The 12,726-nt window shown below is 35.0% G+C and overlaps 2 protein-coding genes across 3 annotated transcripts in view; both read right to left on the minus strand.

Annotated features, from left to right (window-relative positions):
• LOC138139437 (alpha-tocopherol transfer protein-like) overlaps positions 1 to 12,726 on the minus strand; it is a 107,213-nt gene that overhangs the window by 19,708 nt on the left and 74,779 nt on the right. The gene's annotated exons all lie outside the window — the stretch shown is intronic.
• LOC138139435 (alpha-tocopherol transfer protein-like) lies at positions 9,748 to 11,402 on the minus strand. Of its 2 annotated transcripts, XM_069059710.1 has the most exons (7): positions 11,128 to 11,402; positions 10,869 to 11,036; positions 10,675 to 10,819; positions 10,368 to 10,617; positions 10,203 to 10,313; positions 10,044 to 10,146; positions 9,748 to 9,993 (listed from the first exon to the last, which is right to left on the minus strand). In XM_069059710.1, exons 2-7 carry the CDS (start codon positions 11,011 to 11,013, stop codon positions 9,845 to 9,847), a joined length of 903 nt encoding a protein of 300 aa, XP_068915811.1. In that variant the 5' UTR covers positions 11,014 to 11,036; positions 11,128 to 11,402; the 3' UTR covers positions 9,748 to 9,844. The 2 variants fall into 2 exon arrangements, with proteins under 2 accessions (XP_068915811.1, XP_068915812.1); XM_069059711.1 differs by having other exon boundaries at positions 9,864 to 10,004; positions 10,869 to 11,401.

A 12,726-nucleotide genomic window follows, 5' to 3' on the forward strand; every position in this document is an offset into this window, starting at 1 on the left:
CAAAAAACATCCCAACGAGTTTACATCTATAAATGAAAAGCAAGTCAATTTGATGAAAGATCTTATGAATGCCCCAAACCATGTTTTTGGTAGACACGACATCTGTTTTGAACAAGCACTAATTGCAAAAATCCTGAAAATGATGTAGACTTTGTTGATGATTTAAAGAGTTCTAAACTATGGGATGCTGTAATTAATGCATTTAATAAATACCGTGCTAATTAAAAATGTGCAAAGTTTAATTTTTAACGTTAACAATAATTAATTAAAATTAATAAAGCTATGACACATCGCAGTCCCGGAAAATACGTAAAACGTTTTGCAAATAATTGCAGTAAAAGAAAGAGTGCCAAATACAAACGCTCTTTAAAATTTGAAAGAACAAAAAAAACATCCCGAGCAAAAGTAACTGGAGCAGTCAAGGATAACGGTGGAGTGACGAATTTAATGGATGAAGAGGAATATGAACAAAAATCATCTCAGTTTTTAATTGAACTATCCAAACATAAAAACATACAAGAATCTACAAGGAGTCAACACCAAAATAAATTATGGCATAACGAAAGATTCAAACAATTGACTGCTTCAAATTTTGGTAAAATTTGCAAATTGAGATAGTACCGCTCGGCTAACGGTTCTATAGTAATTAACGTTATAAATTATGCTCGTTTCGAGTTTCAAGACTCGGCTCCTTCGTCGCCTCGTCCTTAAACGTCTAACACGTACTGTAAACTATGAGTTCCCGGACGAATGTCGTTATGCATTTTATTTCATCCTGCCTCAAATTTCGTTTCAAAGATTCAAAGAAACATTGAAATTAATTTCAAAATAATTTAACAAAAGCTCCAAATCTAGTCACATTTTTGGAACATGATTAGTAACGGATGTTTGGCAATTGTTTATTTTGTTGAAATAATTTGGTGCGTCAAAATGACTTCTAAAGCAAATCCTCCAGAAATTGTAAGAAAATCTACAGAAGCCTGTGCTGAATTAATACCTAGCAAGTCTGGTGAAAGGTATCAAAAACAATTCAGCCATTTTTGTAAATGGAAATCAGAAAATAATGTGAAGAAAATTACGGAAGAGGTTATGCTGGCTGGCCTATTTTTTAGATTTGGTTTAAATGGTTGTATTATTTTATTTGTGAACTAACGTTTTTAGTCTGAGAAAGTACGAGTAAGTGCATCTTCTTTGTGGCTGAAATAGTTAAATTGTTAATTTGTATTTAGATGTAGTTTTGAATAAATCATTTCTTAAACCTGAATAAATAATTGTTATTGCGATTGTTACTTTTGTGTTTCCAATAGCAACACTTAACCGGCGTCCGGCCGTTTTTTGCGTTTTCCCGGATTCAAACTGATGACGTAAAGTATTGAAATTTGACACAGGATGAAATAAAAAAATTTACTTTATTCAAATTTTGAAGGAAATAAGTATACAAGATGGGGTCAACAAAATGAGTTAAAAGCATTAAAAGAAGCGTCTACAGTTTTAAATTTTAATTATGAACAATGTGGCATGTTTGTGCACAAAACATTGCCCTATTTCGGTGCATCTCCTGATGCTCTAGTAGGAAATGAGGGAATAGTTGAAATTAAGTGTCCATTTAGTGGAAAACATCTTTCTTCTGTTCAAGCAGTTCGTAAAAAAATCATTAAATTTTGTAATGTTGACAATAACAATCAACTATGTACCTACATGATTTCAATATATCTAAAAAAAATCATCCTTATCATTACCAAATACAGGGATTACTTGAGGTCACCGACAGAAAATATTGCATATCCATAGTTTGGACCCCTCATGGCTTTTCATTTTTATTGAGGGTACGGTAAATGCAGAAAAATACCAAGAAGTTTTACAAAATAGTTTATTACCGACTCTTCAGTTTTTGTATCCTCAAGATGATTTTATTTTCCAACAAGATGGGGCAGCATGTCACACCGCGAAAACAACTAAAAAATGGTTCGGTGAACATAACATAAATGTTCTTTCATGGCCTTCAAATAGTCCGGACCTAAATGTCATCGAAACTCTTTGGCACAAAATGAAAAGCTATTTGAGAAATCACCCACAGAGAACAATTCAGGATTTAAAAAATCAAATCGAAAAAATATGGGCGTTTTACCCCAGAATTTTGTGGGGATCTAGTAAAAACTATGCCCGCCAGGATTCAGGCAGTCATAAAAGCAAAAGGGGACGTAACTGAATATTAAGTTTGTAAAACAATAAGTATTTTGTCCGAACATTTAGTTGCCAAGTTTTTCTGTTTTAATTGTTTCATTTTGATTATTAGTTATTGTAATGTTTATTATATTCAATGATGTTCAGTATACTTAAAAAAAAGGAAGTTATTTCTTTCAAATTTTTACTTTCTGCCTTCTTCACTAATAAAACAATGCTTGTCCGAACATTTAGTTGTTAGGGCTCGTATACTATTAGGGCGCCGAAATAATAGTACGTCGAGCGGCCGCCAGAGTAGCGCCATCGTCGGTTGAACCAGCACCACTTTTGGACGCTTTCGGCGCGCTAAAAAATATTTTTTTCACAACTTTTTCGACAGTTTGGTATATTGAATTGTAATCTATCCGATAGTTTAAAAAATCTTCCAACTTTGTTACAAAAATGGTTTGAATATTTTCATGGGAACAAAAGTTAAGAGGGGGTTGAAAAATTAGCATGTAAAACCCTATGGCCAGTCTTAAAAAAAACTCACTGTATAAAATATTAAAAAATAAAAATATCCTTTTTCTTTAAGACATCGATGTTTGTTTTCTTAACATCGATGGTAAAGTTCGATGTTGGTTTCGATGTCAACATCGATGTTCAAAGTTCGATGTCCCATCACTAGTCGGATGACGCTCCGCTCCGAAAACTCCCGCAAGGAGAAACACTGTGGGGGAACAAAGACCACCATTAAAAATGGCCCCCAGCCACGGCTCACGGCCTCCCAGATTCCACGCCTCGGGCTCCCATCAAGGGCGTAGCAATGATTTTTTGCTGGGGTGGGCCAGATTTTAAACCACCGCTGCCGACCGACCACAGACAGATGACAGATGATAGACAACGAAAACCAAACTTTTCAACTTTTAAATAAGTATATAGGTGGTAGAGGTAGTTAAAATTCAGTGTAATTAACAGTTAGAATTTAATGCAAAGACATATTATACATATTTATTTTACCACATCACTATCTATTATCAGTTTAACTAATCGAAATTTATTCTTCTATTCTTCTTTAAAAATTCCTGCATTACTTGATCTGCGCTTATATTTTTGACAAATAAATTTTCAATGCTAATTAAAGCTAAATTAGAAAATCGTTCTTGCTCCATAGATGCCCGTAGCCAATTTTTTATCCGCCGCATTGCCGAAAAACTGCGCTCACAATCGGCCGAGCTTACCGGTATTGTTATAGCAACCTGAAATAAAATCGGAGTTCAACATAATTCTGTCAATTTAAGACTGAGAAAAATCTTCCTTTTTTGAAACCCGTTAAAATTGCAACATAAGCGCATTACGTTATCACAAAAATGTAAAAAATACTTACCTGTAGCAATTTGTAATAATTAGGGAAAAAATCTTTTTTTATTTCCTGCTTTAAATTTCTCAAATTGAAGTCTAAATTTTTATTCTTAAAAATACTTCTTATAATTGTAATTTCTGCTTGCAGTAAGTCCGTATCTACTAGTAATCTGTCTTTATACGCATTAATGAAGCTTTCAGACTTTCTGAAATCCAGCTTTATGAAAAAATCTAGTGATTCTGCAAATGGCAAGTTCTCAAATCTATTTTTGAATTGATTAATTATATTGTCTAAGACTTGAAGGTACACACTTGTTCTCCAATACTCAGAAGCATTTACATCTGATGCTGATGATGCCAGATTGTCTGCATCATGTCTTTTCCCCAAGGTGGTGTCGACAATGAAATCATTCAGCCTATTTGGTTGTCTTCGTTTTTTAGACACTCGTAACGGCTCTAAGGAAATTTCGTTTGCGTCCGAAAATTTCTCTATCTCATCCCATAGCTTTTGAAAGTGTTCCGTACTATTTCTGTCCTCTTCCAACGTTGCTATGGTGCTTTTGATAATATCAACTGCTTGGCCTAATGTAGCGTCTTTACTTTGGAAATATTTGCTCAAAACGTTTATCATTGATAAAACAGATCTAAATATAAACAGACATACTACAAAATCTGCTTTCGAGATGCAATTTAGAAGACCTATTGCTTCTACTGAATTTTTATTTTGCCGGTTATTTACTTCGTCTTCTAAAACTGTTTTGATGGCTTCGTAATTTGTTAAAACAGCCTTACAGTTTTCGAAACGACAAGCCCAGCGAGTTTCACTTAGGCTGTGAATTTCTCTACTTGATTTGATATCAAGTGATTCCTGAAGTTTCTTCAGTTGTGCATTTACACCTGGGTGTGCGAGATGTATATGTAGAGCTTCTATTGTACTAAAAAATCCAAGTACTGTAGATATGTTGGTGCACGCATCTACCACTATTAAGTTAAGCCTGTGAAATTGAAATAATCATTGAATTAGCTCCGAATTTTTTGAGAATTTTCATCATTTAGAGATTTTGTAAAGTAACCGCTGAGAAAAGTTAACATAAAAAAATTAATTATTGTACATTAATTAAGACATAATAATGTAATTAAAATATTATACCTGTGTGCTAGGCAGTGTATGTATACTGCCTCCGGGTGCGTTTCTTTAATAATTGCTTGGAGGCCTCGGTGTTTACCCGCCATAACACTTGCCCCGTCATATGATTGCGCTACTATGGGCAAATCATGCAAATCACATTTCTTTATTGCTTCTAAAATATAAGTCGCCAATCCCTGTGCGTCTCGTGCCGTAGAGCAATCAATGAAGGTAAGAAAGCGCTCTTCAACTTCCATTTTATTTACGTATCTTATTACCACCGATAACTGCTCTTTTTTGAATGATCGTGCTTCGTCGGCCATTAAAGCATAAAAACCGCATTTTTTCACTTCAGTTGCTATTTCACATAGAGTAAGTTGAGCTATAGTAGCAATTATCTCGTTTTGAATTTGAGGGGAACAATAATTTGTATTTTTTTCTAAATAGATTTTAAATGTGGCATCATATTTGGCGAAAAGGTCACAGAGTTCTAAAAAATTTCCTTTATTCCGGGAAAGAATATCTTCACGATGGCCCCTAAGTGGCATTCCTTGACGAGCCAAACACATTATTAACTCTATAAGCTTGGTCAAATATTGCTTTCTTTCAACTATTTCTGTTGCATGTTGCGTCACGATTTTGTCCTGCACGCTTCCCGAAACAAGCGAATGTTTGAAAGCAATATGCATTTCCGTGGACCGCTTATGTATTAAAGAATCTCGATGTTTGTGTAATGCTTCTCCTATCTTTTTCCAATTATCATAGCCGCTTGTAATAAACTTTTCGTTTTGAGTACGTAAATCCTTAGTGTAGAAATTTCTGCAGACAAAACAGTAAACTTTGTCTTCATTAACACTATACTCAATCCAAGGGCATTCTTCATAATATTTTAAAGAAAAGCATCTCTGTCTGTCACCGATTTTTTTCCTCGGAAAATGTAAAATTGGCCTTGATGGACCAGTTTCACGATCCAAGATCGTCTTTACTGGTATTAGTACCAGCCGCAGAATATGACGGTAAGGGCGAAACGGGCTTGGCAGGACAGCTAATTTCTTGCCTGACATCAGGAGCAACACTGGTGTCACTGGTACTAGTGGTACTGATATCGCCGGAACTGGATTTGGTTTTATTAATATCATTTGACTGAACTGGAGGATTCTGATTCCTAAAGAATGATCTTATATCTTTAAATTTCTTCATTACGTATCGCTCTAAAATATGAGAAATTTATTACGATGAGTATAATATTTACAAAAAAGGTAACTCAAGGCTGGCGTGTAATTAATGTAGAATGATGACTTATTGTTTGAAGTTATTGTTATTGGTAGATTTAAATACATACCTATTGATTAATATTTTTATCTAATTTTATCTATCATTTTACCGCACGGAGCGTGTAAAATACCACGAAAATTTTAAGCTTTCAGGGACCTCCAAAAAACTGTTAGCTTTATCATAAATAATGTGTAATGTGTAAGTAATGTAAATAACTATTTGCAGCGCGGCTTCGCCTCGAACCTGCGCTGTAAAATACCTACCGTATGAAAAGTCAGGTCAAACAATGACCGACATTTGTATTAGACTTTTCGGCTGACCAAATGTTATATTTTGCACTTTTGCAGATTTTTATGAAAAATGTTGTTACACAGTCTACGACTGGTTTACAAATCTATGAGGGACGTGATGACCAACTCAATAGACCGGGACCAATGGCTTAACGTGACTTCCGAATCACGAGATAGAATATAGCCTTTTTTTTTTCGCCTTGGGTCGGAATCGAACCCGCGACCCTCGCGTCCCTGAGCCGAAACGGACTCCCTTAGGCTATATTCTCATACAGAGCTGCCAATCCGATAATTTGTATTTTCTCTATTATGATTATTTATAATAAGTCAATAAAAATTAAAGAAACATATTTATCGGAAAAATAATATATGTAAATGTCGTAGAGTAAATGTGTTTTTTTACACTGAATTAAAGTAACGTATGAACACTTTAATTTTAAAGTAACTGCTAAAAGAGTAAATTAACCGTAAATTTACCGTACTCTTCCAGAAATTTACTACATCCGCAACTACCTAAATCTAAATTGAAAGGTAAAGGTGTGTTTACCAGTTAGGGAAGATGAAAAAATTATTTACATCACACTCTTGTGATCATACATTTTTTTAAAGTGTATCTTTTCTAAGCAAATGAGTAACTTCACGCAAAGCAATAATTACTAATTATTATGTAGGCATATTTGTTTGCCTAATTTGTAATTAGGCAAAGTGACAAAGTGAGTGAGTTGTAATTAGTAATTACACTTACCTTTCTTCGCATCAAAAACAACAGCCGTATTGTAAGTAAATAGGTAGAATATAAACTGTCACAAATTCAAATTTCACAGCACAACCAACTTGAAATAAAGAAAAATACACTGCATGTACACTTTCAAACAAATGTAAACAAATGATATTTTGTTTGTTGCCACCATGCTGTGTCCTGCGCCGTAGTCGCGGCCCTCGCTTGAAATTCCGTGAGCGCGGGAAGATTTAAAAATTATTTTTTGCAATTTGTTTTTGTTTTAAGCGCTTTAGTGTTAGATTTTTTTATATTATTGCCGATGTATCTTGTTTTTAATAAGTGTTTCACTTTTACTCTGGGGTGGGCCAGAAGGATTCTGGGGTGGGCCGGGCCCACCTGCCCCCCCCCTTTGCTACGCCCTTGGCTCCCATGTCTCGCGCTCTGCAGAAACAACCACCAGAACTTCCTCGGAAGGATCTTAACTGGTGACTCCACACACAAAAAAAAAAACATAACCTCACAAAACACGCACGCACGACCGAGTGGTCCAAGCGCTTACCGCCCCGACTCTCCCACACCGAAGCCCACCCTGTACAAATAGACGGTAAAAAACATACCTGAGGAATTCGCGCAGTGGCGGCCCGTGAGGGGGGGGGGCTCTGGGGCGGCGCCCTCCCAGAAATTTATATAGGACATAAGGAAAATATATTCTTTTAAATGTGTGAAATTTTTTATTAAAGATTGGTTGATTTATTTATTTTATGTCAATAATATAGGTATGTAGATGTATCGTATGCAAAGGTTGTAGATAGTAACCTAACTCTGTCCGCGATAAGTTTCATATTATTCATTCTCCTCTTTGGGGAGGGCGGCCAGCTCTGGAGCTCTCGATCGCGTATCCTGTATCAATGGAATGCAGCGTCGAGTTGCGTTGCCATGACAACGTCACGTTTCACGAGGCCGTTTGTGGCAGGCAAAGTCGGCGCCCAACGTTCATAGGCTCGTTGCAAACGAGATTTTGACGCGTGTTGGCAGTATTTACACTCTTTTAACGTTGACAAAACGAAAGTAAGTGATTTAAAAATACTGAAGTTTGGTTGAATTTATCTAAAAAATAGCGGTCAACCAGTGCCGAATTTAAATATTGTTCATGAACAGAAGCAATATAAAAACAAAGCTGCATTTATCCGGCGGTTTAATAAGAGTGTTTAAAAAAAAAACGCTGTGGATATGTGGTTTTGAAGAAACAAATACCTTTTTCTGTTTTGTGTGCCTACTGTTTGGTGGAGACAATTGCTGCTTTCCTTTTGGCAGAATACTAAGTTAATTCTGAGTTTAACTTAAGATACTAACTTAATGGCACGTTCCTTTTACCATCTCAGTATCTTAGTATTGGTTAGTATCTTACTTCGTCCCTCACCCCTGCCAAGTAAGCTGTTCTGCTTGCTTGAATTAACTCAGCCGGCGGAGTTCGGAGGTGAGGTTATGTGTACCGCCGTACTCTGGCCGTACGTATGTCAACGTATGTCAGATTTTTTCCTTGAACAACTTAGGTTAGAAAACTTGGTTGCTTGTAAATGGAAAATGCTAAATAAGTCACTGAAGAAGGTGTGTGTGATTTAAAACATCCACGGCGCGCTAGATTTTTTTTCAAATTCATTAATAAAACATTGTAACGTAATAAAAATGTTGTTTATTTTCTTGAATTTTTATTGGACAAAAATCAACGTGTTAGACATCATGGTTTTTAATCACGTATACCTTAGTAATGTGTTTGACAATTTCGAGAACAATTGCAGCAGTATTAGTCCTAATATCTGTCAGTTTGTGTTGTCGCGTATCAAAATGAACAAACTTGAATATCGAACAGTTATAAAATTCCAAACAAAACAAGGAAAAGCTCCAAAAATTATGCGTGAAGAAGTATTGGCCGTATACGGGGATGATTATTCTTCCAAATCGACTAATTGCTTTATTGCTTTATTGTTTAAGTATGGTCGAAAAATCACTGGATGATGATCTCTGCCAGGCAACTGTTTTTTGTGATTGGCAAGGAATTTTAATGATTGATTCTCTGGATAAGGGTAGTACGGTAACAGGAGAGTATTATGCAAACTTAATGCATGGCTTCAGAGATTCTATTAAAGTGAAAAGGCGCGGAAAACTGACGCAAGGTGTCCCGTTACTCCGCGACAATGCACCAGTCCTGAAGTCAAGATTTTCAAAAGCTGCCATTGCTGAATGTGACTTCGTAAAAATTGACCATCAGCCTTATAGTCGAGATCTAGTCCCCTGTGACTATTTGCCGTTTCCAAATCTCAAAAAAACCTTAAGGGGAACAAAACTAAGGGTGGATGATGAACTTAGAGCGGCTGTTGAAAGGCATTTTGCAGACAAACCAAATTAATATTTTTATAATGGATTAAAAATGTTATTGAAACGATGTAATACTTGTATTCAAAAGCAAAAAGCCTATATTCAACAATATATTTTTGTTGCTGTTCTAATCTTTTTATTTCATGCCTAGTCCGGGAATATAAAAACGACCCCTCGTAGTTGCAACAAAAATGATGAACGAATGGTCAACTAATATATCTTACCAATCCAGAAAATAATGAAGTTGTGAACGTTCCTACCATAAGTCCCAATGACTGGACAGATTCTTATCAATGAACAAAAATGACAAAAGAGTGTGCTAGGTAACGATGACGATTATACTTACCTACTACCAAATTCCAGCAGGTTAAACAAACACTTGTGAAGTTTTTGAAAGACAGTGGGAAAGCTTTGATGATTTTAAAAAACAGAACTTTAGTAAGTGGCTGGTTTTATTACCAATTAACAAAGATTATTGACTATTTGGAAAAAACTACATAAAATTAATATAGGCGTAAACCCAAACAATTATTAATCGATAGTTAAATTCTTGAAAGTTCCCTGAACTCCGAACGCATCACCGTCAGGTACTTCTAACGGACGCAGATGTTCCAAAGAAATATTGTTAAAATTGTCGACGAAAAACTGGCGATGATCTCGTATCGCTTTGTCCCACATTTCTAAAAATATACTAAACTCATATGCATTTTAGCAAAGCGTAACAAATTACTCGTCAATTTTGGAATGGTACTGTAGGTACCTCCGTATTCACTCGGTAAACAGTCTTTCGGCATTACTTCGTACACGGACTCCAAATTGGGGTGAATTTTCACCTGAAAATCACACATCACTGTTACTCAAAGTACTACATTCTCTAAGTTAATCCTACTCTTTCGTATATTTTTGGTCTCAACAGCATTTTCAACAATGCCATAATCTTGCTCGCAAAGGACGGAAAGTTAACCAAATCGACACCCAACATTCGACAAGAATAGCCTTTCTAAAAGTCAACAAACATACATTCGGAAAATTGGGAGAAAAACTTCACAATCACTTCTATCATGGATATTTGCTTTATGATCGGTACTGGATTCATTCTCGCCATATGTCTCAGGGTAAAACCTTGAAAATCGTACAAATAACGCACCCCAACGCTGTCGTCATATTTAAATAACAATTCCGTAGTGGCCAGGTTAATTTTAATGACTTCCATGATGTCGTACAGCTCTGCTTCAGGTTTCAGTATTTTCATAATAAGAATCCGTTCAAGTTTCGGTGTCAGCTTGGGCATTGGCAAGTACGTACTAAAATTAATTTATAAAATAAGCTTGTCTTTAGATTTTATTCTATCGAGAACTCACGAAACGTGTTCTGATGGAACAACATTTTCAAAGTCACGGATGAGGTCTCTGTTGTGTCCACGAAGTGAATAGTAGTTATCTAGCTTTTGTTTGGTTCTTTCTACGCGACATTTATTTCTCAATAGTACTTTTTCGATGCAATCATCTGCAATAACAAATCTTGAATTGTCAACTGTGTAGGTTTTGATACAAACCGGATAAATTTTGTGGAAGATGAGGTTGTTTCACTATCCACGCTTTGATCAAGTTGACGTCTTCTTTTATTTCAGCTTCACCGATGTTGTACAATTTTAGAATCTGATTCTTTTCTTCTGCTGTAGTTATTAACAGTGAATCCATTTCACAATTTGTTCGAGAAGCGGCTAATTATTTTTTGTTTAATAAATAATAAATAAATTCAGAGATGGTATTATTCCAAAGATTTTTTAAATGTTTAAAAAAAATAATCCTTACAATTTTCAAAGCACAAGTAGTCACAGTTGTGGTGAGTATTTAACTACAAGCCATTTATAATAAATATCCTACATATAAATTAGACGTCATTGAAACTGTTGATCCTGCATTCAAAGTACAAAATAGCAGACAAACCAGTTAGTCGAGTCAATGAAGGTTTTTACCTCTTAATCCTCAGAAACAGCTCCGATTTTGATGTTTTTTTTTTTTTAATGTGAGTATTTACATATTATTTGAAATCAGAAACATTTTGGTTGGAGCACGTGAATATTTATATTGTTTAAACAATAATTTGCTATTTATGGAAAAAATTCCCTTTTCCACGATATTTATTCCAAAGATTTTTTTATATGGAAACTGTTGTTTCTAGTAAAAAAATAATTTTTACAACAAAAAACATAATAAAAATGCAACATAAAACCAAATGCAGAGAACATTTCTTACCCATTCGTGTCTTTCTGTCATGGAACAGCTTAAACAATGACATAGTTGAATCAAACAGTGTAGTTGTTTTTAAAAACAAATTACAAAAATATCCTCTGACTATTATCGATGTTTGCTGGGAGTTCACTGTGACAGTTGAATAACTTCAATGTCCTAAATTCTGCCTAGGAAGGAATTAATTAATTGTTATGAAGCATCTCCTCTTCTAGATCTTCACTTTAGCATACAAAAAAACAACATTGAAAAAGTTACATAAAAATTAAAATAATTGACGATCACTTGGCTAGAAGTGGTCCAAAATTGTAAGATAAAATAAATATGAAATTGAAAATCTTAATTTTTAGAAAGTAGAAATATTTAAAAATATATTGACATTTTGTCAAATAGCCCCGGCAAATAACACATTATTTACGATAATTTTATTTAATAACTTTAGCTTCGGATTGGTGCCATTATTAACTTTACGTATTTTCTGCGCCCTGGAAATAAACATTCAAAAATAAGACATACGTAATACTCTACACAGTGCGCAAACAAATTAACACGATTTAGAAAAACCATATGTCGAGGACATAAACAGTCCCCCCTTCTAAAGTTTGAACCAGACAACTTTTTACAGGAAAAATATATAAAATGACATTTTGGAAGAAATTGATGTTTTGATGAAATTACTAAAGTTTCAACCCAAAAGGGAATTCATAATGAAATTTTAGGGTTTATCTTCTTTTTTAAGAGATGGATATTTTTTTCGGAAAATTTCTGGTTAGAGATGACTTTTACACACACCAGATACCTATCAAAAAAAATTCAATTTTTCAGACCGGATTCGTGATGCCTGATGGGAAGTTTGAGTATTTACGAATGCCTTGTGGTCTGGCAAATTCGCCTGCTGTTTTTCAGCGTGCCTTGGAGAATTGAAAACATACCTACTAGTGCTCTTGTCTGCATGAATTTTTAATCCCATCTGAAACAGCTGAACAGGGAGCGATAGGTGCATTTAGAAGCAACACTACAAGTCTTGAACTTGACTTTCGTTAAATGTGTCAAATTGCAATTTTTTGCAGTCCAGGATCGAATATCTTGGTCGTGAGATTTTTCCAGATGATATCTTATCTTATTAAACCTAGCCTAACCAAGGTGAAACAGCTAATCGAC

Source organism: Tenebrio molitor, chromosome 9 (assembly GCF_963966145.1).
Source record: "Tenebrio molitor chromosome 9, icTenMoli1.1, whole genome shotgun sequence".
Taxonomy (NCBI): Eukaryota; Metazoa; Arthropoda; class Insecta; order Coleoptera; family Tenebrionidae; genus Tenebrio; species Tenebrio molitor.